Raw genomic sequence first — 27,578 nt, 5'->3', positions numbered from 1 at the left:
CAGTGCATGAGACAAAAACATGTGATTGTTTCGACTGTAGAGTCCTGCAATTGCAAGTTTCCTCCTAGACTTCAATCACGGGTTTTTGTCTCGTGCAAAAGAAAAACATACGGACAAGATCCAGAGATTCGTAGATTGGGATACATTGTCAAGAGACAAAAGCAAAGGGAGAAGATCCAAGGGCGAAGCTTCCAAATGATTTTGGGCATAGTTTGAGAGCAAGAAGTTCGAACATAATTATTTAGTTGCTATCTCGTGGTACTATCTACACTTTTATGCTCAGAAGAGTAATAAATAATTATGCCTCGGAATTTTTTTTAATTAAATATGAAAATACAGTCAAAATATGTAATTTTCTAACAATCATAGTAGGGAAAATTGTCAAAAAAAGCTATAAACCTTTCGCATTTTTGCCAATTCAATCCTTAACCTTTTAGGCTGCGTTTGGTCGTCCGTATAAAACTCGGGATAGGATATGTTTTATCTTATCCCATGTTTGGTAGGTGTCCCGGATAGTATAATGTCGGATATAGAGGGGATATAACTCGGATAAAAAAATCCGAGGGGAGGGGGGTAGGATAAGGTCGAATAGGATTTCTTTTATCCGTCATATAAAAAGCTAACTTTTAAAATGATGACAACTTTCTTGTCTCATTTATTTCTATTTTCATTTTATTTATTTATTTTTGCAAAGAGGTTTGAAAATCTAATAAAATGTATGTATTTTCAAGTTTTTTTGGTGTATGAGAACGTTATTTTTATAGTAATAAGATCGGAATATTTCATGAGCATCACGTAAGGACATATATGTCATTTACATTGATATACGCTTTCTACCAAATGTAGGATATGATAGGATATGAGAATATTCGACTTTAAATCCGCAATTTACCAAGCAATGGATAGGATATGGCCAAATCCTTAGATTTCTTATCCTATCATATCCAATCCTATCCCGACCAGAAATCCCGACGACCAAACACAGCCTTAAGTTTACATACTTGTATGATCGGAAGAGTAATAAATAATTATGCCTCATGCTTTTTAATTAAATATGGAAATACGGTTAAAATATGTAATTTTCTAACAATCCTAGTAGGGAAAATTGTCAAAAACAGTCCTAAACCTTTCGCATTTTTGCCAATTCAATCCTTAACCTTTTAAGTTTGTCAATTTAGTCATAAACATTTTTACATTTTGTTAATTGAGTCATATTGGCCGAAAATCGCTAACGTGGACGCCAGCCGTCCTACATGACACCATCGGCCCCGACGTATTATTATCTGCTGATTTAAAAAAAATTGAACTTTTTAAATTTTTATCTTTTTTTCCTTCTAGCTTCGGAGGCCGGTGGGAGTCCCCGGCCCTTGATTGAGAGCCGGCGGGGGCCATCGAGCATTGTCAAACCCTAGGCGAGGGCCGCGATGTCCTTGTGGCCACAAGCGAGGGGTCAAGGCCAAGATTTGACAGGGGTCGCCGGCCTCTGAACCCCGAAAGAAAAAAAGGAAAGAAAATCGATTAAAAAGTTAAAAAAATTCAAAAAAAATATTTAAAATTTATCCACATTAGGGCCGGCGGTGCCACAAGACAGCCAGTGTCCACTTCAACGATACTCGGTCAATAAGATAGAATTGGAAAAAGGTGAAAAGATTTAGGATGCGAATTGGTAAACTTAAAATGTCTAGGACCGAATTGGCAAAAGTGCGAAAGATTTAACATACAGTTCTCCCAATCCTAGTATTTCTTGCCACATCGCTTAGAAATTTATTGCCCTATGCATAGAGTTAAAGCTACAAGGGATTATCGATTCCTAGAGGTGTCAAATGAGTGAGTTAGGTGGGGTTTGGGTCTAGTCGAATATGATTTGACCCATATTAACCTGTCTACCTCGTTTTGACCCATATTTAATAATCCGTACCCCACCCATCCCACAACTAACCAATACCTGACCCGACGCATTTTGACCCATATTACCAAAACACACTAATATAAAACCTATATGCCTGTCCCTACCCTTGCCACATCGGCTCGCCGCCCAACGCCGCCACCTAATTCCGACAAAGTTTGGCCATCGAAACGTAGGGCACATGATTGGAGGACACTATTGGAGGAGACGGAGAAGTCATGAGAGCGTACCTTGCGGCGGAGGCGGTCTTGGATCTTGGCGGTGGAGGGTCGAATGGCTACACAGTGACAGGAAGTCGTGCGTTGCTTTCCCCTTTCCTCCCTGCAAACAATAAAAAGAAAAGCTTTGATTTCGACGAAAGCCAGAAAAGAGGGAGAATCAGAAGCAGATGTGATGGCATCAACCTGAGACCATGAACGCAGGAGCAAATGTTGTGTAGATGTAATAATACCTTCTTTTCCGAACGGGCGGGGTTGAGGAAGCTCCATCATTCGAAGCTCCTCGACGAATCGACGAGATTGCATGGAACCCGACTGAATTATGGATGCGAAGAGAGCTGAATTCTTTGCAAACCAGCGAGCTCTCAAACAAAAGACTTCGAGCGTTTTCAAGCTGGGAAGCGAAATTCTGAAAGCTGGACTTGGAATTACGCGGAGCCCGTCACAGATCTGCGTCTCAAAAGCAATGTAGATTCGTTCCAAGATGGCTTCTTTGCCTCCAATCTCAGCCGGAATCAGTCGCGTGCATTCGCTCGGCCAGGTCACTTTGGTTCCAAGAGACCTCTCGTCCGGATTGCGTCCTCCTGTCGAGAAACTTGTTTTGCAAAAAATCTTATCACCCGGATGAATTCAACTCAAGTACATTATTGGAAGGCGGTGAGTGGTGGCGGCGGCAGCAGTGGCCAGTGGACAGTGGCGGCGGCGGGCAGTGGTGGGTGGGAGGCAGTTGGTGGGCGGGCGGTGGCGGGTGGCGGTTGTCGGCAGCCCGTGAGCCGACCCAAGCACAACAATGACCTTTTTTTGGGGGAGGGGGTAAAATCTTTTGAGGGTCAAAAATGAGTTCTATGTGAGTTCTATGTGTAACCCATTTTTGACCTATCAGATTTAGATTTAATTTTTTAGACTCATTTTTTACTGAGTCCTTTAAAAGTTAACGATCCATATAAAATCTATTTATTCAAAATACGGGTCAAAACTGGGTCATAGACCCATATTGACGGCTCTACCGATTCCCTAAAACGATATTAAAAAATAAATTACGGGATAAAGCTCATACACCAGCGTACTACTCACAAAGATGGGTGACCTTTCTGATGATCTCAATGTCAGTGTGTTTTTTTTATTTTATTTTATGGAGTGCCATAGCTAATATGTTTGATTCTTCTCCAAACAAGAACCACCTCTAACTAGTGGGTACCTCGTAGGACCTCGACCCGCATATAAGTATAAAATGGGTCGGAACTCATACCAAGATGCAAAATGAGAGGGACGAGGGAGTCACTGTCCCCGTGAAGGCTCGTGAACCTTTTCGCAAGCACAATTCCTTTTTTTTTTTTTTTTGGTCAAGGGCATCGTGACCTTATATGATGGTCGTCGGTAACAAGGTTGCACGACAAGGTACAGAACCACATGTGATTAACTAGGTTTGGATTGGACACGAGTGGGCTCGTGTCATGAATGGCGGCGCGGAAAAACTTTTGCCTTACATGAGTTTGACCCACTTAACCAATTTAGCTATGATTTGTCACGTTGAAGTTATCGTGTCATTTTTTGGCGCGACAGATAGACACGTTTTAATATGGCTAATACTCATATCTAAAGATTTTTTTTTTCATTCTTAATGTTCATACCGATAAGGTCCGGTCCATCTCAAAATGAATAAAGGATGAATTAAAACCATATTCAGGGATATAAAGTCATTAAACATGAGAAATGCTAACTCGATATTACAACCGATGTAATTTGAAGATTAATCATGTCGTATAGGAAAATGTTGGACTTCTTGCACATGTTATATCGTATGTCCGCATGTTTATGGTACACTAATTAATGTATATAAACAAGTTAACGTCTCGTTTGGCGTTGACATGTGATACGATAACACATTCTTTTAACTGTGTTATTCGTCTCGCGTGACCCGCTTTATTAGGCGGGTCTTTCATGGCATCGCAACCTCGATGCGAGATCCGCGGTGACAACGGGGGAGGGGGTGATGACTTCAACAATGGTCAAAGGTTGCGGTAGCAATGGCAGACGACGGCACAAGGTGCCGGCAGACGTGGATTGAGATTTTTGTCCTATTGAGTGGTTTTGAGGTTACGTTCTCTCAATAGACAATTAAGGTAGGATAATTTAGTCATTTCAGATTTTACAAACTGTGATTAAAGATGCAAAGTATAGTTTCGAAATGAAGAATGCAGAGTGGTCAGATTGTGAAAAGAAAAAACTGTCTCAAATTTACTATTTTCCCATCATATTACATGGGAGTAATTTTTATGCGAAATTGTGATTTTGAGAATAAAGGAGGCGAAGCACCATTGTTTTTGTCAAGTTGTGGTCTCTAGAAATTCAATGGTTTCAATTGTTAAAGTCAAATGAAAATCAATCAATAGTCAATTAGAGAGGAAAAGAACACTACAAGTGTTATAACTTTTGTACGAAATTCATTTTAATATCAAAACTTTTGGAGCGATTGCTTCAATGCCACATAAGAGGACAAAGAATCACTTAATGCCTCCGGCGACAAATTCTTAAAATAAGTCCTACGTGGCTTTTCCTAATAAAAACTAAATTTTTACTTGGCTTTATTATAATAATAATAATAATAATAATAATAATAATAATAAAGTCCAATGTGAACGATGAGGTGATCCTTCGTAACAAAACGACGTCATTTCATGTTAAAACTTATTTGCTTTCTTCGTCCTTCTCTCTTCCGACTTGCTCGGTCTCTTCCCCGCTCTCTCTCTCTTTACTTTGATCATGCCCACAACAATGCATTGAAATCAAAGATCGCCAAATTCACGATCTTTTTGTCTCCTGGTTATTGTCTTGAGTGGCACCCGCACCCTCCTCCAGATCGAATCAATCGCATACAAACTTCAAAACCCCTTCTTAATCCAAACATTGCCTCCACTTCCGTGGACCAAAATCTGCACGCCCATCTATGAACCATGTAACTCAACCCTCAAAGATGCCCCGAGCAGAGAGCACCGAATCGAAGTCACCGGTCGAATCCGTGACTACTCGGATTGCAAGGACAGACCCTCTTCCGTCTTGCAGATTATCCTAGACAAGCAGATCCTTTGCATTCGTGCGGAAGTTCGAGGGAAAAAATTAACAAAAAATTCATAAATTTATTCTAAGCGTGCCAACTCAGTTATAAATCTTTTATTTTTCTCGCCAACTCAATCTTAAACATTTGCATTTGTACCTATTCAGTTCTTCCGGTCAACTTTGGCCGCCTGGTTCTAAAGTGGATGTCGATCGACGTTGATGTGGATAATTTTTAATATTATTTTATTTCTTTCTAAAAAAGATTTCCTGTTTTTTCTTTTTCCTTCTTCCTATATGCTGGGCGAGCACTGTAAAGTTGCTTCTTCTTCTGCTTCTTCTTTTTCAGTTCTTCGCCGGCATCACCATTTATGTTTGGTGCAGAGTCAAACGCTCCCACTATCCCTTGCCATCAGACGATTGGACTCGAAGGAACTCCATCTCAGCCTTGCTTTTTCTCCAACTCGAATCCAAACTATCTCGCAAAAACCCCAGTGCTCGGTGGGGTTGCCTTTGCTCAGATCTGGCGAGGCTCAACCTTGCCAGCCCTCGCCTCTTGCTGATTGCCAGGATTGGCCATCGGGCAGAGGAAGAAGGAGAAAGAAAAAAACAAAAACAAAGAAAAGAAAAAAAAAGGGAAAAAATAAATAATTTTTTGTAACATAATAAAATATTATTAAAAATTATTCATGTTGGTGCCGACGTCCATGTGCCATTCAAAGTTGGCCGGAAGGACTGAATTCGCATAAATGTAAAAGGTTTATAATTAAATTGACACAATTATAATAACTTTTAGACTTTTTTGCTAATTTTCCGGAGTTCGGATACCATGACTTCAACCTCGATGAGGCCTCTCTGTCTGAGGAGGAAGATCTCGACGAGTTCTACAGGGTGCAGATGAGATGTCCTATAGGGATGTTCTGCTCCCCATTACAAGTTTGAGGAACTAATTTTGCCCCATATTACATTGGTTCTAATTTTGGGTTTGAAGAAGAAGCGGACTTGTCCCCCAAGTTCTTTAATTTGAGGCAAAATGTGCTACACGACGTCGTTGAGGGCAATCAAAGCTGTCCCACTTTGTCGCGAACCATATCGAACGGTGAAAATATTAAAAACAAAGCCATGCTCGAGTTCTACCATCCTATATTGGTAATGGCACTTACGTAAACATTCTTTTTAATACGGTGACATTCGGGATGACCACTCGAAAAGTTTTGACATTATAGTACGCGTCATTCGAAAGTTATCATACTTCTAGTGTCATTTTTTCCTCATTTAAAATATTAAATGCGGCTTCAAATCAGAAGCTAATAGACTCTAATAAGTATTATGCCTTGAAGCCTTAAGGGCTTTGTAAAATTCGAATAACTAGGACAATGCACGGACAAATAATCGAAAACGAGTAAGGAAAGAAAATTAGATTTTTATTGAATCGACTTAGGTGGCTTATAGTCTTGGATACCATGCTTGCTCGATGGCCTAAATTTTTAACATAGACTTCACAATGGAAAACAACAGAGTGCGAAGGAAAGGCAAAACGCTTACAAAACATGGCTGGAAAGCTATTGTAATTGAAGACAAGTACTCAAAATTAATAAGCCGAAACTGATTCGAAGTCGAAATTCAAAGCTTAGATAAAATCTAATCCAAATGATCTTCTTCAAAATCTGATGGCGATTCTTCTCCATAGTTGCGTGTACGTTGAATGTCTTCGGAAATAGTCGTGCGTAGATGTTTGTATGTACGATTCCCCTTTGCATTTTTAATGGACCGTTCCGTTGTTCATCCCGATCTTACTTCGCAAAAATCTTTAGCTATCCCTTTGACTTGCGCTATGCTTCGAGGATGACTTGTAACCGGTCCTCCTCATACTTTAGTTACGACCGTCTCTTGGTCGATGCATCGTTCTGGACTCGGATTTCAAATTCTTTTCATGTTTCGAGTCAATCGAATGGTTGCCACGTGACACGACTTTCACTGAAATTCTCTACGTGGAGGCTTCTATGAGCTCTTCAGCCACTCTATCAATGGGTTTCGTGGGCTAAATGAATCGTTATGACCCAGATTTTTGCCCCAGTGTCAACAATGGTAGATTTGTGATGCGTCAAATGTGTTTCGGTATTTTCTAGAAAGATTACATCTATTTTGGAGTAAATTTTCTTTTGCTGGATTAAAAAAAAAAGGGATCGTATCTCTTCCTTCAAAGAGGAAAAATACGGTCAGTTTATTCTTCAAAATTTCTTCAATTTCTCTAATCTCAGTCGCTTCTTCACCAGGTGAAGCGACCAAGCACGAGACCGTGCGAGGGTCAATTCAAGAAGCAATTCCTCTTGTCCGGGATCAATTCCTTCAAATGAAACAAGTAGAGAGACTAAGTTACGGAGAGCGCAACGGAGAAGCTCGCTCGCTCGCTCCGCTTCGTGGCGTACAGGGGAGGGAGTCGAGCACGAATTGAAAAAAGAAGAAGCATGCCCTAACTTTTTTTTCCGAATATTCACAGCATGAAAGTCGACATTTTTGTTAAGTTTTTCCACATCAGAAGCTAACGTGGTTTTTTTGCTGATGTGAAATTGTCATGTTAGAACACTTAAAAAAGATTTTTTGACGAATGGCTAACTAGGGCAGATTTGAGACTAGAGTGAAACTTGAGGATTTTTTTTAGATAAAAAAAAAATGGGGGCAGATTTGGGACTAAACCTAAAATTCGGGGGTTTTTATGAAATTAGGCCCAAATAGGAAGGACGACATGCTTTCGGTTTGGGCCGATCAGGAAAACCTGCATAGATACTCTTTTCCTATGGCATATAGTCTTTGGCACTTTTGGCCCAACTTTTCATTTTGGGCTTATGAGCTTTTAAGGCCTGAGTTTCCAATTTTAAATTCTATTGTATTGATTTTTCCCCTTAGACTTTGGAATTTGTCCTTCCAAAGTTCTTTCCTTTTTCTTGATTTACTCGCTAGACTCAAACGTAATATTCTAAATTCGACCTAAACATAAATCGACGACTCTCGAAAAGCTAGAGCCTTTCTCCCTTTACATTCATCGTTTAATGGGGAAATCGTAACGAATTATCAATCATGTCAAACGGTTGAATTGTGGCTTTTGACGTAGACTTTGACATCATTCTTGTGAATGAAAATTTCGTTGAGATTGTAGATGGCATTTAGACGGTTTATTAAAAAAGAAAGTCAGGCCATCAAGAAAAACACGAGGTTTGACTTGCTACCGAAGGTAAGAAACCAAAGCTCATTTACGCTAGAAAAAAGGTTACACTTATCCCATCGCATGAAAGCGCTTTGCTCTTTTCATCAAGCTCCTATGTGAATCCCGTTTTTAGTAAGGGCTAATAAACTCGCCAATAACATGAGCAAGCATCTACTATCATTGTTAGCCGACCTTTCTCCGATGTCGGGACAAAAGCGACACTGCAGCGCCACGCACCCCATCACTTCGGTTCGGGCGAAACCAATGAAGGAGTTGCTATGCTCTAGTTATCCAAGTGGAAAAAAAAAACAGATTTTGACCTTTTTACCGACGAACATCGTTGACGCAGTAAAGCAATTCTCGTCCCTAAGATGTTGCTTTTCGTCCTGCATTCTTTTGCTTTTCACATCGTAGAGGCGAGAGGGGGAAGATTGCACCTTTTCAGAACTTGCATTTGAATATGAATTTGTAAAAGTAGGATATGTCTTTGGGAATAAAGATCCGTTGTAGTCTAGTTGGTTAGGATACTCGGCTCTCACCCGAGAGACCCGGGTTCAAGTCCCGGCAACGGAATTCTTTTGCAATTTTTGTTTTTATTTTCTTATATATTTATTTTTTGGAATTTTCCCGTTTTAATAATATCGCCGTCAATGCGCTCTCTGCAAAACTCTTTCATCTCTCTGGCACTTTGGGGCTTTGTTTTGATGGATTCGAATTCAAGCCTTACCAGCTTGCACTCGTAACTTTCTCTCCTTGCCCCTCCTCGCACGCAGCGCATCCGACCGCGAAAAAGTTAGGGTTTTTGTTTCTTCGCTTGCCGGAGGTACACACTTGTCGCACGATTGCGTGTGTTGTTGGTGGGAGGTGGTGTGAACGCTTTGTTCCGTCAAGTAGTTGATCGATGGCTGATGCGGTGGCTCGTGGTCGATTCTGCTACGGTTTAGTGTGGTGTAGTGTAGTTTAGTGCGTGATCGATGCTTGGCTGAGGTGCTTTTGCTCATGTCATCTTTGGTTATGGCTATTCTCGGTAGGGCTATTAGGAGGTTTTGTTGTCGAATTTGATATGCCGTTTCTGGGCGATCCCTATTGGTGATGTTGCGGTGGAAGAACAAAATTTTCAAGCTGTTTCGTTGTTCCCATGGCAGATTTGGGTTTTCTTTTGCACAAATTTTCGAAAGAAATGACTTTTAATTTGGATTTGGTTAGCTGGACTTGGGTGGTTTTTTGTTGCAAACTTTCCCGAGGGAGGCGTGGAGGGCAGGATCGCATATGGATTTTACACGAAGGGAAACATCTTTTCTATATCTTGCCAATTGGAAACGTTGCTTATCTTACCTTGTCGTGCCTCGTATCTAAACCATGTCTTGGAATTCAAAGATTGTACTCTTCGCATTAATTCATTGTGGCATTTGTCAGTAGTTAGAGCACCATTAGGAAATATGTCATCTTTGAGTAATGTTCTAAGAAATGTCAGAAGTTTACCTTGTATGTACATGCTCAACCTGGGAGGTTTAGGAAATTTACATAGTTCATCACTGATGTACCATTTCATACAAAAGGGGTCCTTTTGTCGACTGGAGGGCTTCGTGCCCTTTTTGTGTTTTTTAGTATATGTTGAAATCGTTCGAAATTTACACTCGCAATAGTCTTGGGAGGTCTTTTTCTGTAAATTTTCATGATTACTTGGCCGATTAGAAAGATTTGGTGAAATCTCATTTAGAAAGATGTGTTTTTCCCTATGAGTACCCCACTGAATTTATTGGTAAAATCTTTCGAAATTTAAACTAGAGATAGTGTTGGGAGGTCTTTTACTGTAAATTTTATGATTGCCTGGCTGACTAGAAATATTTGGCGAAATCTCATCTAGAAATTAGTACTGCTTTGATGTTTCTGGTTGTGGTTAATGCTATTGTTCTCCCTGCAATATGTAAAGTTTCTTTTTGTGTCTAATGTTGTGTGTTTCCACCACAGATATAGTAATGGCTGTTGAGGATGATGATGTTGAACGCTCGATATCTTCAGCTTTTCATGCATCAATGGATTCTAAGCAGAGCAATGATCCGCTTTCTGCCGAGGACATGGCGTGGATCGACTCCTGTCTGATCAAAGATCCTGAGATTCTGGAAAGTAGCTGGGATTCTCTAAAAGATGCCTTGCTCGGAGTGCTCGACTCCCAACCTGATTTTATCAATTATTCTTCAATGGAAAGTGATGACTCCCTCATAGAAGATGACAATCAGATCCTTACTCCATCAAATATATCAGTATACAAACGCACCGAATCTCCTGGAAGAACGGTTGAGGATCTCATCTCTATGGATAAGGAAGAAACAGATGATGAAAGTACTCCATTCGGTGACAGTCCTTCCTTACATTGTTCACTAAGAAATGCTTTTCAACCTAATTTCCAAGAGTTCCCTGAGGAGAGGACAACTGATGATTCAGGATTGAACGTGGAAGCCCATGAGACAGAGTTATCAAGTGCGGAAATTTTCAAGGTTTGGGATCTAGATGTACCGGATGAGGAAGACGATTTCGCAAAAGAGTTGAATAAGGCAATTTCAGGAAGCTCCATTCAGCCTTCTCCATCACAATTAGAATCTTCAATTGCTCAGAAAGACTCAAAGGATGACATACTTGAAAACCTAGTTGCCGGGATTGCTGATCTGTCTTTAGAGCAAGATTCGCCGCTGTAGTTTTGTCTAGGTCAGTATTTTGGTGCATATTTGTTGATAGGTTGGCTTGAAACTATTGTCTCAGTTATTTGCAAACAGAGGAGGGCATTGAGCTTTTCTGGGTTTTGGATGGGGAGCTTGAAAAGTCTGGGTAGGTCGAATGCTGGTACAAGTATTTAGATTAGCTCCATGAGAACCTCGGCTAATTAAGTAGCGCTTTTCATTGATTCAAATGGTGTTCTCTCTTCTCTTCTTCTTACATTTATCTGTTTTGAGCGCTTTGACATTATCCTTGAGGGCTATTAAGAGTTTGTACAAGGTATTTAAGCACTCAAGATTAGTGTCACTGAGTACCAAAAATTTTCTGGCAATCTCAATCCGACGAGGATGTTTACAATTTTAGGAACTGAAAACTTTCACTAAGGTCAAACTCACGTTCGTTATTGGGAAAAAGAAATACATTAAACAATGTCCGATGGAGACTCTCTTGCCCGAGGGATGTTGGAAAGGAAGAGATACTTCACAGAACCGCATGTTGTTTTAAGTGCACATTGTAAGGTGAGATGGTTGAACTTCTATTTGAAATTGTCGTGACCTTTGTTGCTCTTGGCAGGTCCTCGTCAGGTATCAATAAGGAAATCTTGTCTTGCTGGTCAGAAAGACTAGTCATTGACTGTAATATCCATGTCATTTCAAGAGAATTCTTCATGGTTATGAAGATTGTTGGTTAACCTTCTTTCCTACAGAAATCAGGTTGCCGGAATCCGAGGCAAGCCTCTAGTCACCCTCTTAAGTGTCACTGAGGATTTTATCGACTTTAATTGAGAGAGTATCGACCTGTGAGACCAGCGTGCGGCGAAAATATAACAGTGGTTTCATGCCCTGTTCAGGAATTAGTTGCATCCCGAATTTCATCTTGGGGAAAATGTGGAATTCTATGTGACCCTGTATCATTACTGGTTTGGTGATAATCCCCAATGACTTATCCGTATGTTAGAGCCACGCTAGCCATGTTCACTCTTTCACGGCAAAAACTGTCAGAATTGTCTCATTTTCAGACCCATCCAAACAAATTGGGCTTCCTTAAAAATCTAGAGTTTGGGCGACTGGTCTGCTCTTGACATGAGAGATCGTTCATAATGAACTAATGACCTCAGATTCTGCAACTAGGAACCGAGACCATAAAAAATACAGCAACAAAAAGACAGAGCAAAGAGAAGTCATTTGGAGCCTCAACCTCACTCTCCACATGAATCCGAGCCCAACAACTCTCGCTGTGTCTGGTGAACATGATACATTTGTCTACTCTTCAAACACCCAACAGAAGTTGCACAGATTCTGGGTCAACGACAGATTTTATTATAATTTCTTTAAATCTCGAGGTGGGAATAAATCTTTGTACTCCGACCACGGATGCAAGAATGCCAGGTGAGCAGGTTATCATCCATGTGGCGGGGCCTGATTGGGCAGTGCACAGCAGCCTCAAGTTGCACATCTTTGACAAAGTTCACTGTAAATCTTGGGGAGGGAGGGAGTGAGAGTTTGTGTGGTGAAGAGAAGGCAAAGAGAGCTTCCCAACGAGGAGATAAGAAGATAAATAGACAGTACACACACACTCTTCGCATATTTTTTTGCATTTGGACTTTGAGAAGCGAAAGAAGCAAAGCAGAAAACAATGGCCTCTGCTTCTGCAACGCTGCTCAAGTCATCCCCAGCTCTTGACAAGTCCGAGTGGGTGAAGGGTCAGTCTCTCCGCCACGCGTTGGCCACCACCGTGCGCTGCCACCCTGCCGCCGCGTCCGCCCTCACTGTCAAAGCTAGTTACGCCGATGAGCTTATCAAGACTGCGGTACGTTGGTTGCTGTTCTATTTTACTTAACACTAAGTCAGATGATGGGCAATGTGTGTTCTTCAGCTACAGTATGTTCTTGCAACAAGTAATCTAGGCCATGTGGCATATGTTCTCCAGTTTGTTCACCAACTTTAAGAAATATCCTCTGAAAGTCAAATAAGAAGTTCAGAAATCAGTGTCAGCACATACAGTGAGTTGAGTTTGGCAATTTAAGTGTGAGGCATGAGTTTTTGACTTGTGTTGTGTCCACTGTGAAACAGGTTTGGTACTGAAAGTTGTTGAAATTAGAAATTTGACAATTTAAGTGTGAGGCATGAGTTCCTGACTTGTGTCCACTGTGAAACAGGTTTGGTATTGAAACTTGTTGAAATTAGAAATTTGATTAGGGTTCTCCATCAGATACTTCACTAGAAATTAGTACCTGATTAGTGATCTGTTAAGCTGGAAGTTGGTTACTTGAGCTAATTGTCGCTCCTGACTTTGTTCTTCTACCACATTCCGAGTTCCGACATCCTGCCCATTTGTGTTACAAATCTTAGGAGACAGAGACAGCTAGGACGTGTCTCGAGGCACTTCTGTCTTAAAAAGGCACTACCAATGTTCATGCACATTCTCCAAAATCTCCATGCACGGTGCACTCATGCATCACCAGCTTTAGTAATGCGAGATACACCAGTGTGGCCACCAGATTTCCGCCCTAAGCAGGCTTCAAACGTTATGTTGCGAAATGCGCATCTGCCTCTAACCTTAGCTTCACATATTTTATCATTTCCAAGCACTCAACTGCTTGTATCATGATTCATGTTACTTTCTGGAAACAGAAAACCGTGGCATCGCCAGGGCGTGGAATTTTGGCCATGGATGAATCAAATGCCACTTGTGGGAAGCGTCTTGCCTCGATTGGGCTAGAGAACACCGAAGCAAACCGCCAAGCCTACAGAACTCTGCTGGTGACTGCTCCGGGGCTCGGCCAGTACGTTTCCGGTGCCATCCTCTTCGAGGAGACTCTCTACCAGTCCACAGTTGACGGACGCAAGATGGTCGATGTGCTCGTTGAGCAGAACATCGTCCCTGGTATCAAAGTCGACAAGGTAAATCAGCTCACTTATCTGTATGATTATATCTATGTGAAGTCCTCAAGATATGACATATTTGGAAGAGGAATGCGAGTGGAGTGAATTCTTAGGATTTATTCGTGGAAATGACAGGGTTTGGTGCCTTTGGCCGGTTCGAACAATGAGTCCTGGTGCCAAGGTCTCGATGGCCTTGCTTCCCGCTCGGCTGCTTACTACCAGCAAGGTGCTCGTTTCGCCAAATGGTAAGACAAACCACATTCCTCTATCCTTTACTTTCAAATGCCCACGTAAACGTCAATTCATTAGCTTAAACATCTTAATTCACTATTTTTGACCCAATCACACATTGGCAATATCCCCATCTTCGATTACGTAGAGAACTTATTGAAATATTTGTTATTGAATCAGGCGTACCGTTGTGAGCATCCCAAATGGCCCGTCTGCCCTGGCTGTGAAGGAAGCCGCCTGGGGTCTCGCCCGCTACGCTGCCATCTCTCAGGTAAACTCAGTCGAAACTGAGTGTTTGACTATTTGCACTCCGCCCTTCTTTATTACGGTTTGTGAACACATGTCTAGTTAACCTTTGGCAGGACAACGGGTTGGTACCGATTGTGGAACCAGAGATCTTGCTTGACGGTGAGCACAGAATCGACAGGACATTTGAAGTTGCTCAGAAGGTTTGGGCTGAGGTTTTCTTCTACCTGGCTGAGAACAATGTCATGTTCGAGGGTATCCTGCTCAAGCCCAGCATGGTCACTCCCGGTGCCGAGTGCAAGGACAAGGCAACTCCTCAACAAGTCGCTGAATACACCCTCAAGCTTCTCCACCGCAGGATCCCCCCGGCAGTCCCTGGAATCATGGCAAGTCTCACTACCAATCCCTTGCTTTTAACTGAGAACTATGACTCCAATTTGTTGGCTCTGGTTCGTTTGGTTCTTCGGGTTTTCTTCTTTTTCTTTACTTATTCTAATGATGCCAATCTTCATCATATGAGCAGTTCTTGTCTGGTGGGCAATCTGAAGTAGAAGCGACCCTGAACTTGAATGCCATGAACCAATCGCCAAACCCGTGGCACGTATCTTTCTCATATGCCCGAGCCCTCCAGAACACCTGCTTGAAGACATGGGGAGGAAGACCGGAGAACATGAAGGCGGCCCAGGACACCTTGCTTGTCCGTGCCAAGGCCAACTCTCTTGCTCAGCTTGGCAAGTACACTGGTGAGGGCGAGTCTGACGAGGCCAAGAAAGGAATGTTCGTCAAGGGCTACGTGTATTAAGCGGTTCGCTATAGGTGGAAGAGGATGATCAAACTTGGGAGACTTGAGAATTAATCTCTCCCAAGCGTGTTATGATTATAGCCACGGAGACTATTTTTGCACATCGAATGTACTGTTCAGCCACTCTATAAACTTCTTGTGATGCTGAGATTATCCAGTTTGGTGAGTCTATGCATCGATATATTTGGCAATCTCAAAACTTGTCGATCGGTTGTTGAGGTTCAAACTAATATTATCATAGTCGCCGCGAGAATCATATTACTGTTTTTCTAAGTAAATGATTAGTACATGCACAACAAAGCGAAAATTTATGAAGGCAAGCCAATCATCGAAACAAAAGAGGGCTGTACTTTTTACGTTTTGCCATTCATTGCTTCCTCAGCGCGATGTCCAAAATCGTTATCGCTTTTGGAAGTCCAAAAGGGGTCCAAAGTACTCGGTTTGTTCATTCCTTGAAAGAGCGTGGAGCTGGTGGCTTTGAACTTTCTTGTTCAAGGTGCTCAGTTTGCCTTTATAATTGCCATGTTGACGGTAGACGTTACATATGTTATGGCTGTTGGAAAATATTGCGCGCCCATTAACATATCGGGGGAAATACGTAACACTATTTATTGTAATCAGAAAAATAATAAGACAAAAATGGCGATAATTTCTTCAATAATAATAACCAAGCCAATAATTTTGTATTAATCTTTACAAAGATTACAAAGCAAATAAAATTACTAGATAATGTAAACTCAAGAAGGAATTGGAGAAGAGATGAGGTACGGTTAACCGAATCTCATTAAGGTGATTAGTTCTTGCCAACGGTGCTAAGTTACTTCACGAACTATGCTTCCCAAGATACAACACCTCGAACCCGTTTGTATCAGCACTATACGAATAGGACCTTATCGAACACTTTTCGAAGCCAGCACATTTGGAGAATGACTATAAGAGAACTAGAGGAATGTACTTCGAGTTGTGAGTTGTTTTTTTCGAACTACGGAAATACATCTATTTATAGGTCGGGAAAATTGCGATTACGCCGACATTAAGCCATGTCGGTTACACTGCTATTAATTCACGTCGATTACGTCAACATTATTAATCCACGTCGATTACGCAACATTAAGTCATGTCGGTTATTAGGAGATAAGTACATGTCGGTTCTGCCGACATTAAATCGAAAAAGATGTAACTGCTGTAGAAATTGAAGAGACATGAATGCAATAACGTCTCACTAATATTGAGCCATAAACACACAAAATTACAACAATCCCCCACATAATAGCTCAATAGAATAAAGGCTCAAGGAATTCCAAGTGTGCTGGTGGAAATACACTGCATCAAGATAAGTAGCTTTCGCTTTGAACCTTCTTTAGTGATAGCCTATCGGACATACTTAACCGGTTGGTGAACCTAGTCTTGAACTGCCAGTTGTTGGTGTAAGCTCGGACAATAGACCTCACATAGAGTATCTTGGTTCTCAATTGCATTCATTCTTTTGCCCTTGAACCTCTCGGGATTCATGCGTGCTTTAAAAAATTCAGCTTTTAAAGATTTTCATAGAGTCAGCCAGCTCTACGCATATAGGTGCATTCCTATTAAAGGTATCCTATTATACCTTACTAGGATGTTAAAATCCAAGATATATGAATCATTAAACACATAGCATACCTTTAAAACGCTGTAGGAAACACTGTTGTATCATAGGAATGGTAGACAGTATAGTTTCCGAAATTTACGTTGTTCTGTTAAGCCTAATCCATGGGATCTCCAATCGCATAGGTTAGGTTTCCACCTCGAAAGCTTTTTATTGGATTAAAGCTTTTAACCCCATTTGCCTCGATGCACGGTTTACTTGCTCTCTCAACAACCTTTTGTCGGTGGATCCATAATGTTTTCCTTTGACTTCACAAGGTCCAAAGAATTTATCTCATGTGAGAGCAACTGCCTTACGGTATTATGTTTACGACGAATATGTCTAGACTTACCGTTATATATCACATTATGTGCCATTGCAATAGTTGCTTGATTATCACAGTGAATGTATATTGCAGGCACGGGTTTTGGCCACAACGAAGCATCCTCTACAAACCGTCGAAGCCACTGCTTTTTTTCGGTGGCTTTATCCAAAGCAATAAACTCTGATTCCATCGTGGAACGCGCCATTAGAGTTTGCTTTGAGGATTTCCATGATACTACGAAGCATCCTCTACACATAACCGCTAGTCGATTTTTTTCATCAGATCCGAAATCCAATTGGTGTCACTATAGCCTTCCAACATAGCCGGATAATGGCTATATTGTAGAATATAGTCTTTGGTATTTTTTAGATACCCTAATACTCTCAACAAAGCATTCCAATGCTCGTGACGTGGATTGCTTGTATATTTACTCGGTTTTCCTACTGGGAATGCAATATTCGGTCTAGTGTAACGGTAGAAAAGGATTATTCGCATCTTTAATGCCAAATCCTTTACGCCTCTTAATTACCCTTTTAATGTAATGAGACTGTGTTAAACCTAGGCCATCAAAATTCCTTGGAATTTTGATGCCATGTATAACATCCGCAGCATCTAAGTCTTTCATCTCAAAGTTCTTCTTGAGAACATTCTTGGTGATTTTGATAACCTTAGCGTTATCTCCAAGAATAAGCAAGTCATCAACATATAGATAAATAAGTACACATACAATGAACGTAGATTTGGTGTACACACATTTATCACATTCATTGATTCTATACCCATTTTGGATCATCATGTGATCAAACTTCTCATGCCATTGTTTAGGAGCTTGTTTAAGTCCATACAATAATTTAACAAGTCTACGCACTTTGTGTTCTTGTCCTTTGTCCTTGAATCCTTTAGGTTATTCCATATAAATCTCCTCATCAACATCACCATTCAAGAATATAGTTTTCACATCTATCCGATGTGTCCGCCAATTGTATAGCGAAGCTATAGCAATCAACATCCTAATCGATGTTATTTTTGTTACTGATGAATAAGTATCAAAGTAGTCTAGACCCTCCTTTTGTCTAAACTCTTTGGGAACAAGCCGTGCGTTATATTTATCAAAGGAATCATCAGCTTTATGCTTCTTTTTGAATATCCATTTATATCCAACTGGTTTATTCCCAGGTGGAAGATCAACCAATTCTCAAGTATGGTTACTAACGATAGAATCAACAGCTTTTTTCCAGAAAGGAGCATCTAAAGATGACATTGCCTCTTTGAACATTTGAGGCTCACCTTTTAACATGTAAGTTAGAAAGTCAGGCCCGAAAGATTTTGCAATCCGCGACCTCTTGCTGCTTCGAGGCTCGGCGTCCTTGGCCTCAACTTCATCATTCTCGGGTTCTGAATTTCTAAATCTCTTCCGAGAAGGTTCACCCCGATTTCTTTTTGCAGGATATATATCCTTAAAGAATTCAGCATCCTTTGATTCTAGGATAGTATTGACATGGATTTTCGCATTTCCAAATTTGTGAACCAAAAATCAATATACGCTGCTATTTTGAGCATAACAGATGAATATGCAATCCAACGTTTAAGTCACAATAGAGTTTGTTTAGGAGGAGAAATCACCACCTTGGCTAGACACCTCACATTTTTAAAACATTATAGGATAGTAGCCTTCCATTCCATTACTCATATGAGCCTTACCCGTTTTCTCGTGGGGTATTTTATCAACAATATAGTTTGCGGTTGGTACGCGCTCCCCCCACAAGTTTTGAGGTAAATCAGAACTTAAGAGCAGGGCGTTAGCCATTTCCTTTAGAGTTCTATTATTCCTTTTAACAATTTCATTTTGCTGTGGAGCATAAGGTGCATTTATTTGAAGAATTACTTCCAAACTAGCACACAACTCCTTTAAATTGGAAGAACTATATTCTCCTCCTCTATTAGACCTAAGCACTTTGATTCATCTATCAAGTTGGTTCTCAACCTCATTTTTATACTTGATAAATATGCTTATAGCCTCATCTTTGCTAGTTAACAGAAAAACATAGCAAAATCGAGTACAATTATCCACAAAAATGATAAAGTTCTTCTTTCCACCTCTACTTTCTACAAACTTTAAGTCACATAGATCACTATGGATTAATTGTAGTGGTTCACTCATTCCTTCAAGGGAATTGAAAGATTTCTTAGTAAACTTTGCCTCAACACAAGTCTCACACTTGTAATGAGCATCCAATTCAAACTTTGGAATTAGCCCCAAGTTTGCTATCATTTTCACCGTACCATAGTTTACATGTCCTAATCTACCATGGCATATATAAGGAGACACAACAATGTAAATTGAAGACTTCTCTTTATTAATAGTCTTTGGATATAAGAATTTCGAGTTTGCATCAATGACATCCACATTGGATTTGGACAAGTTATTACTCAAGCACCTTCTGCCCACATACATTCCCCCTTTAGAAAGTACTAATTTGCCGAATTCAAATACAATTTTGAAGTTCTTCTTGACAAGTATTGGGCTAGAAATGAGATTCTTCCGGATCTCATGTACATGCAGCATATTTAGCAGAGCAATCTCCTTGCCGGAGGTGAACTTTAGGATCACCTTTCCTCTCCCGACAATTTTTGTTGATGTAGAATTAGCCATATAGAGCATCTCATCTTCCTTAGCCTTCTCGTATGATGAAAACATGTGTTTGTTCGCACAAATGTAATTTGTGGCACCTTTATCCAACCACCAATTGGTATTGTTTAACACCAAGGACATCTTACACCACCGTAGTAGTTATACTCTCATTATCTTCATGCTCTACTAGATTCAGTTGCTTGGCTACACCACTACCCTTGCTTTTGTTCGGGCACTTCTTGTAATCCTTAGCACGATATCTAGGCTTACTGCAAATGAAACATGTCCCTTGAAATTTACGGGATTGTTCCTTCTTCTTGTCTTTTCCTTGAAAAGACTTCTTCCTTTTCTCCAATTGCTTGGAATTGGAAGACTCAACAATGTTAGCCTTTGGTTCAATAGAAGGGTTTGCATTCCTCCCGTTGTCTTCCTCGATTCCGAGGCGCATAATGAGATCTTCAAAACTCATTTCTTTTCGTTTGTGTTTCAGATAGTTTTTGAAGTCTGACCACCCGAAGGTGGCTTCTCAATAATTGATGCCAGTTGGAATGATTCACCGAGTAGCATTCTCTTAGCAAAGATACCATTCAAAATTATTTGCAATTTCTAAACCCGACTCATGACAGAATTAGAATCCATCATCTTGAAGTCTAGGAATTTGGCAATCATGAATTTCTTGGTGCTCGCATCCTCATTTTTGTGTTTCTTCTCCAAGGACTTCCATAACTGTTTAATAGTTTCAATATTACAATAAACATTTTAAATGGAATCTACCAAACAGTTAAGATATAATTTGGGCATAGAAAGTCCCCATGCTTCTAAGCTTGCAACACCCCTAGCGTTGTGACATCTTGCTCATCCGGATTAACAATTGGACACACCTCCGATAAGTACTTGACCATATTCGGTGTGGTAAGATAGAATAACATCTTCTTCACGCTCTGCTTAAAGCCCAAACTGGTGAATTTCTTTGAATTCTTATTCGGTGTATGAGATGGTATCATCAAGGAAGGCAAAGCCTCTTGATGAATACTCGCACCACCATAAATGGTCTCAGCCTGAAGGCCCACAGCATTTGCGGCCACCGAACCACCCCTTGATGGGTGAACCATTCCATCGGCTACGGTCGCATCGACCGGAGGAATGTCTCCAGAAATGTTCTAGGGATTTTGGGTATTTGATTGTTATCGGCCATCACGATTTTTCCGATAAACCCAAACAAACAGAGAACAAGCGAGAATTGCCTTAAGATTATTGGAAAATATTGTGCACACGTTAACTTATTGGGGGAAATACGTAACACTGTTTGTTGTAATCAGAAAAAATAATAAGACGAAGATAGTGATAATTACATCAATAGCAATAACCAAGCCAATAATTTTGCATTAATCTTTACAAAGATTACAAAGCAAATAAAATTGCTAGATAATGTAAATTCAAAAAGGAATTGGAGAAGAGGTGAGGTACGACTAACCGAATCTCCTTAAAGCGATTAGTTCCTTCTAAATAGCTTCACGAACTATGCCTCTTAAGATACAACACTTCGAACTTGTTTATATTAGCATTATAACATGACTCTATCAAACACTTTTCGAAACCAAGACACTAGGAGGATGAATATAAGGGAACTAGAGAAATGTACTTCGAGTTGTGAGTTATTTTTTATGAACTATGGAAAAATGTCTATTTATAGATCGGGAAAACGGCGGTTACGCCGACATCAAGTCATGTCGATTACGCCGACATCAAGTCATGTCGGTTACAATAGAGGTGGCCACGGTTCATGAATTGGTAGTTCCGGTTCGTGGCCACCCTTGAATTGGAATCGGCGCCTTCAGGGGCGGACCCGGTTCCGGGCCGGTTTTGATTTCGATTTCGATTTCGATTTCTATATTTAATTTTTAAATAACATGAAATAAATAAAATAATAAATTATCAAATATAAATTATCATCAAATTGTACATTGTAATCAAATTTTGGAGGGAAAAAAGGGATGGGGAAGGGGCTTGAACTTAATAAATTATTATTAAGTGCTTACATATCTTCTTGGGGATAGAAGAATCAAAGCTTATGTAGTTCTTTTATTTTTGATAACCTTAACTTACCTCATCGTCAATCGTCGCTACCCGTTCCGATAGTCGTGGCGGTGGTATTTCCATCATCATCATCATCGAAGAATTCGGCTTCTGCATTGCGATCCATCTCTTGTTGTCGAAATTGAGCTTTTGTCCAATCATCAAGACAAGCTTGAGCCTCCACCAAATCCGGATGTAATCTTGAATGTTGGTCGTCCAAAATTAATCATCTAGCACTAAATGCTTATTCAGCCGCAATCGTTGAATAAGGGATTGCTAAAATCTGTCTTGCCATGAGATTGAGAGTTGGGAATTGAGTTAAATGCCTCTTCCACCACTTTAGAATTAGAAAATCTGTGCCTTCGGATTCACCAAGCTCAAAAGAAATGGTTAAATAGATCTCTATTTCAAAAATATTACCCGTTGCTCCATTTTGTCTTTTTTACCTACTTATTAGCATTTTGTACCATTTACTAATTCTACTACTGTCCTCGCTTTATACGTCACTAGGTTGGAAAGATCCATTATCACCTAAATTATATGTACTACAAAATTCACTGTACAATTCTACTATTGCGTCTTTAATCGCTGCTTGTATAGTTCTAACATTTACCGCTTCATTCAAATGTAAACATTCATGATAGCTAACAAATAATCACCTAAAGCATCTAATTTCATACGTGGATCGAAAACAAAAGCAACCAAATAAATAAGAGGAATTTCGATATAATAAAGTAGCCATTTTCCTCACATTGTTATAATAGTCGGAGCTAATTGATAATCTTTTTCATATTCTTCAAAACCACTAGCAATATTAACACACTCTATTAAAAATAAATGCGTAATAGGATAATAAACACCAGATAAATGATAAGTTTATCGTTAAAAACTTTTAAAAAATTTAAATTTTTTTTACAAATATCCCAATCTTGCGGGAATAAATTAATTTTGGAAACATTATTCTTAATAAACATACTAAATAAATTTTTATAACCAAAAGATTGATTAAGCAACTCGTAGGTAGAATTCCAACGAATCGGAACATCTTTTGAAATTTTTTTTTGGTGTTCTTCTATTTACTTTATAAAATTTACCCCATTCTTTCATAATTTGGGGATGTTTCCATAAAAATTGAATTGCCTTCTTTATTGAGTTGAGAAAAGTATCAATAGTTTGTAAATCATCTTGTACACATAAATTTAAAACACGGCAAGCACATCTAATGTGAAAAAATTGTCCACCAAAAGCGGGTATACAAATCTAGTCTAAATTAGGAATGGAAGCGGTATTTGCCGCGACATTATCAAAACCAACTGAAAATTTTTATTAATCAAATTATGTTCTTATAAAACTTGTATAATTACTCTATAAATATTATTGGCCGTATGCCTATCATAAAAAACTCGAAATGCAATAACTTTTTTTTGAACATTTCAATCGTCACCTATTCAATGACATGTGATACCCATATAAGAATGAGATTGCCAAGGATCACTCCAAATGTCCCTATCTATATGCACACGTCCATTGAAATTCGTAAAAAAAAAATTCAAATCTTTTTTTTTCCTTTTTTATAAAAACCAAAAATTTCCCCGTTTAAGAGTATTTCTCGAAATGGGTTTTATTTGCGAAGTACATGCAGTGTTTATAAAAAAATTAAAACCAAAATTTTCACCAACATTAAACGGTAAACGATCAATGGCAACATATTGAGCTAATGTTTTTTTATAAACTTTTTCATTGTAACGAAATAAAGGAGGAGTGTTAGGATTGACATACCCAAAAATTTCTTATTAGCTGGTGCCGATCCTTACTTGCGTTATATGTTTTGACCTCAGATGCCGTTTAAATGTTCCATAGCCGCCTCCACCTGTAAAACTGTATGTTGTCTCACAATATTTACATTTTACTTGATACTTGTTTTTGCATAAATGTTCCTTCATGAAGTGTTTCCATATGTTGGATGTATCCTCCCATTCCGGCTCCTGTCTTGTCGACATTTTTTCGACACCGGTAGGAGGATAAAGACTTTCTTGCGTTAGGACGTGCTTGACGTTGGGAATAACGTTGATATTATCATCCTCGTTTACTCAATATATATATTCACGAGAATCAAATTCATGAAATGAGGATAATCGAATTCCTTCATCCGCATTGCGCTCTTTCCCCTATTACTAGATCTGCTTCCACTTGCCGCTTTTTTGAGAGAATCGAGCGGAAAGAGAATTTAGAAAATTGAAAGAATTGAGCTGAGATTAAGAGAATTGAGTGGATTGAGAGAATTTGTGAGAAAAAAATAAAAGGGGTGATGGGTATTTATAGAGATTTAGGATAGTTTTAATAAATTAAGAAAAAATAAAAAATAAAAGGGGGGATATTTTGCAATGCAGCGGTCGGCTCGGCCCCCGATCCCCCCCCCCTTTTTTAGGCTAGCCGTTGGGCCTAAGCTCAATGGCTAATTGGCCGGTTCCGAATTTGTTTGAACCTTAAATGGCCCGTGAGGGCAAGGTCGGGGCGCTTCCGGTTAAGAACCGGCGGGCTCGGTCAACGAGCTAGTTCCGATTGGTCAACGGGCTAGTCTCGGGCCCATACCGGCCCGTGGCCACCCCTAGGTTGCGTCAATATTAATCCACGTCGGTTATGCAACATTAAGCCGGGTCGGTTGCGAGGACAAAGGTGCATGTCGATTACGCTGACATTAAACCACAAAAGACGTAACCGCATGCGAAACTAAAGAAACATGAATGCAATAACGTGTCATTAATATTGAGCCATTAACACACAAAATTACAACAATGGCATTGTCCAAATATGACAAGTAAGCTTCTCATTTAAATGTTTAATATCTCCAAACTTAAATGGCTTATTGAGTTTAAATTTCAAAAAATTAGATAAAGGAAGCATATCCAAAAATTATCGCTAATTGAATTTGCACTTGCATTTCGTTTGGCTTACTTAGACTATAGTTTCTCAAATGTGTTGTTGAACGATAAAAAATCATCGAACGAAATATGTTTGATAAAAAAAATTATAAAAATAAAATAAAAAAAAGCGCATGATAGAAATTTGACGTTGACTCTGTTTCTTACCTCCACCAAACCAAACGGTATGCAAACATGAGGCCATGTGGTCATGGAGATCCGACGGCTGTGGGACATCCCGATGAAAATGGAAAGTGGGTGCAAGTGAAAATAGTTGCAATGCACGTATCCGTGATAGTCCGGGCCTATCTGGTTCAATATTTGTAAGGGGCTTTGGGGGCTCTAAAGGGGCTTGACCAAACGCAAACGGCGTTTGGTTTGTTTTTTGCCAGATTTTAGGGAGATGCAATTGCATATCTAATGCTCTCAAAAGGCCTTTGGGGAAGTGAGCTACTTTGAAAAGTTACGTTTTCGGGATATAACTTCTTAGTTTTACTGAAAATATCGAAACTTCCCCTTTCACCCTCATTCATCAAGCATAATTCTCGTTTTGCCCCTTATGATAAAAACCTGGTCTTTTATCACTCTCCATCGATCTGAAGGACCCAGGCGCTCTCGACAAAAGGAGTTCGCTCTCGACAGCCCTTGAATTTGCTCTCAAAGCATCTCTTCCCTCACAGTGGCCGCTCGCATCTCTTCCCTCTCGCCCGCCGTCGGCCTCTCATCCCTCACGCCCATAGCTCGCCTCTTTTTTCAAGTTAGATTTCTATGTTCATGTTGAGCTTGAATATTTTTCATAGATTTAACTTGTTTCTGAGCTACATTGGCAATCTTCGATCCCAATTCGCAATTTGTGTTGGTAATTTGGGAATTTATAGAACAAAACCTGAAGTGAAAGCTCCGGGTTTTCAAAGATGTTTTCTTCTTTAGGTTTTCTCAAACCCATAGTTGCTAATGTTTCTTTGAAGGGACACATTTCAAATGCTTCTTTCCTGTTTATGGTAAATCAAGGACTCTTCCATACTTATTAACGATGAGACGAGAATTAGAATTTTCTGCAGTAATCTCTATAGTGTAGCCCTTGGTTTAGTATAAAGAGGGCTTTTTAAGCTAAACCCTTTGCTTGATGTGTGGTAGAGCATTGTTGGAGGTAATGCTTTTGGATAGGACAAGCGATCAACTTAATCTCTAGTTAATATCATGTTCAATTAAAGCCAGTTCCATCGATGTTTTCTTCTTTTGATTGCTAAGGTTGGAGCTGGTAGGGAGGGTTGTGCACTCATGGCTTGTTCCGGCTTATGTAGTGGTCGGTATTCCTACGTGCTCCTCCTTGCCCCCGACTTAAGAATCCAAAGGTCACCTTTGGATGTTTTCGTGGCTGCCTTAGTACGTTCGGTTGTCAAAGACAACGGTGGAAGTCTTGATTCATCCCCGCACTTCAGTACCATTTGAGTACTCATATGGCTTGTTAATTAATTTGAGATTTAACCCACAAGATTGATGTTGCTACATGGATGTTTTTGCTGGTGAGTTTGTTGTTTCTGAATTGTGTGGACTTACCCACAAGCTATTTAATTGATTTGAGAATTAAAACTCCTTATCTTAGGAAATTATCATCTTAAGTCATATTTGTCGGTTAGTTTGCTTGTTCATCTTGTTGTTCTATCTTGATTAGCTTGCTAGTTTCATGTTTCATTTTTTGTGAGGAAACAAGTTATTTGTTGATATTTTATTCGAATTCTTGCCTTTTGCGAATTTCTCTTTTACTTTCCTCTTGAATGGTTCTCATGCTGTTACTAGGTGTGGCGCTAGTCTTGTGATAGAGATTGTGTCCGAGCAATTCGAAGGGAAGAGGCTGCTGGAAAGGCATCAGCTGGTGAATGTTGCACTTCTAGAGGAGATGAATAGATACATGCCCTTTCTATCAAGAAAGCCCTAATGCCGTAGCAGTGGAAGCAACATCGGGAATATGTGGAACCTAAGTCCGAAGCTTAGAGTTTCTTCGCAATAGTTGTAGGAGGCACACACTCGTAGTATGAAATGAATCCGAGTTACCATGTGTATGAATAGCAATATTTATCCACCTGTGATTAAAAACTCCGCTAGACTACGGGTCGTGAATGTTTGAGTGTCACCTTTTGACTACCTCTTTTTATCATACTTCTCTCTCACTCTCTCTTTCTTTGAACTTGTATGGTGTTAATAGACAGTTTAATGACTAACTAATGGAGAGATTTTCGATGTTTATTTGGTTGAATTCGACGAAAGGGCCAAAGCATAGTGTTGTATCAGCTCTGAAGTTAGACCATGCCCGCTTCATATAGTGGTTTGAGTTTTGTCGTGCCTTGAATCTACACTTGAATCTTTGGTTTGAGTACTTTGCATTCATTCTTTAGTTTCAACTTTTACTTATGTATGGCACCGAACTCTCTTCATCATGTTTCTTAGCATGCCTTCTTGACTTCGGAAGTGAAGTGAATGAAATTCAAACAATATGAACAAAATCAGTTCATATTGTGCTTACATCTGCTTAGTGTGCTTGTCACACATCTTTGTCAAAATCTTTATCATCCAACATAGCCACAGTTTGAAATGAAGTACCTCAAACGTTCTTCCGGAACAAATAATATGGTGATACACATTCCAAGAAATTTCACACCCTAAATTATTTCCAAGTACTTTCAATTGAGATCTTAAGAATCAAAAGAAAAACAAAAACCATGCGAAGTGATGGCAAT

At 39.8% G+C, this 27,578-nt stretch overlaps 2 protein-coding genes and 1 non-coding gene across 8 annotated transcripts; all 3 read left to right on the top strand.

Moving 5' to 3' along the window:
- The first annotated feature begins 8,883 nt into the window (after window positions 1-8,883).
- TRNAE-CUC lies at window positions 8,884-8,956 on the top strand. Its single transcript has one exon. It is a non-coding gene; the product is annotated as a tRNA-Glu (tRNA).
- Window positions 8,957-9,058: 102 nt separating this feature from the next.
- LOC115741981 lies at window positions 9,059-12,726 on the top strand. Of its 5 annotated transcripts, none has more exons than XM_030676044.2 (3): window positions 9,059-9,134; window positions 9,175-9,206; window positions 10,355-11,313. In XM_030676044.2, exon 3 carries the CDS (start codon window positions 10,363-10,365, stop codon window positions 11,077-11,079), a length of 717 nt encoding a protein of 238 aa, XP_030531904.1. In that variant the 5' UTR covers window positions 9,059-9,134; window positions 9,175-9,206; window positions 10,355-10,362; the 3' UTR covers window positions 11,080-11,313. The 5 variants fall into 5 exon arrangements, with proteins under 5 accessions (XP_030531904.1, XP_048134959.1, XP_048134957.1 ...); XM_048279000.1 differs by adding an exon at window positions 11,812-12,726 and having other exon boundaries at window positions 9,131-9,410; window positions 10,355-11,089; XM_048279002.1 differs by lacking the exon at window positions 9,175-9,206 and having other exon boundaries at window positions 9,088-9,122.
- A 6-nt stretch (window positions 12,727-12,732) lies between these two features.
- Window positions 12,733-15,428, top strand: LOC115741980 (fructose-bisphosphate aldolase 1, chloroplastic-like). Of its 2 annotated transcripts, XM_048278992.1 has the most exons (7): window positions 12,733-12,907; window positions 13,732-14,001; window positions 14,119-14,228; window positions 14,395-14,485; window positions 14,577-14,846; window positions 14,984-15,045; window positions 15,084-15,428. In XM_048278992.1, the coding sequence occupies exons 1-7, from the start codon at window positions 12,734-12,736 to the stop codon at window positions 15,205-15,207; spliced, it is 1,101 nt and encodes a 366-aa protein (XP_048134949.1). In that variant the 5' UTR covers window position 12,733; the 3' UTR covers window positions 15,208-15,428. The 2 variants fall into 2 exon arrangements, with proteins under 2 accessions (XP_048134949.1, XP_030531903.2); XM_030676043.2 differs by having other exon boundaries at window positions 14,984-15,428.
- The last annotated feature ends 12,150 nt before the right edge of the window (window positions 15,429-27,578 follow it).

This window comes from Rhodamnia argentea, chromosome 5 (genome assembly GCF_020921035.1).
Source record: "Rhodamnia argentea isolate NSW1041297 chromosome 5, ASM2092103v1, whole genome shotgun sequence".
NCBI classification, from domain to species: domain Eukaryota; kingdom Viridiplantae; phylum Streptophyta; class Magnoliopsida; order Myrtales; family Myrtaceae; genus Rhodamnia; species Rhodamnia argentea.
This window is presented reverse-complemented; position numbering and strand designations above follow the sequence as displayed.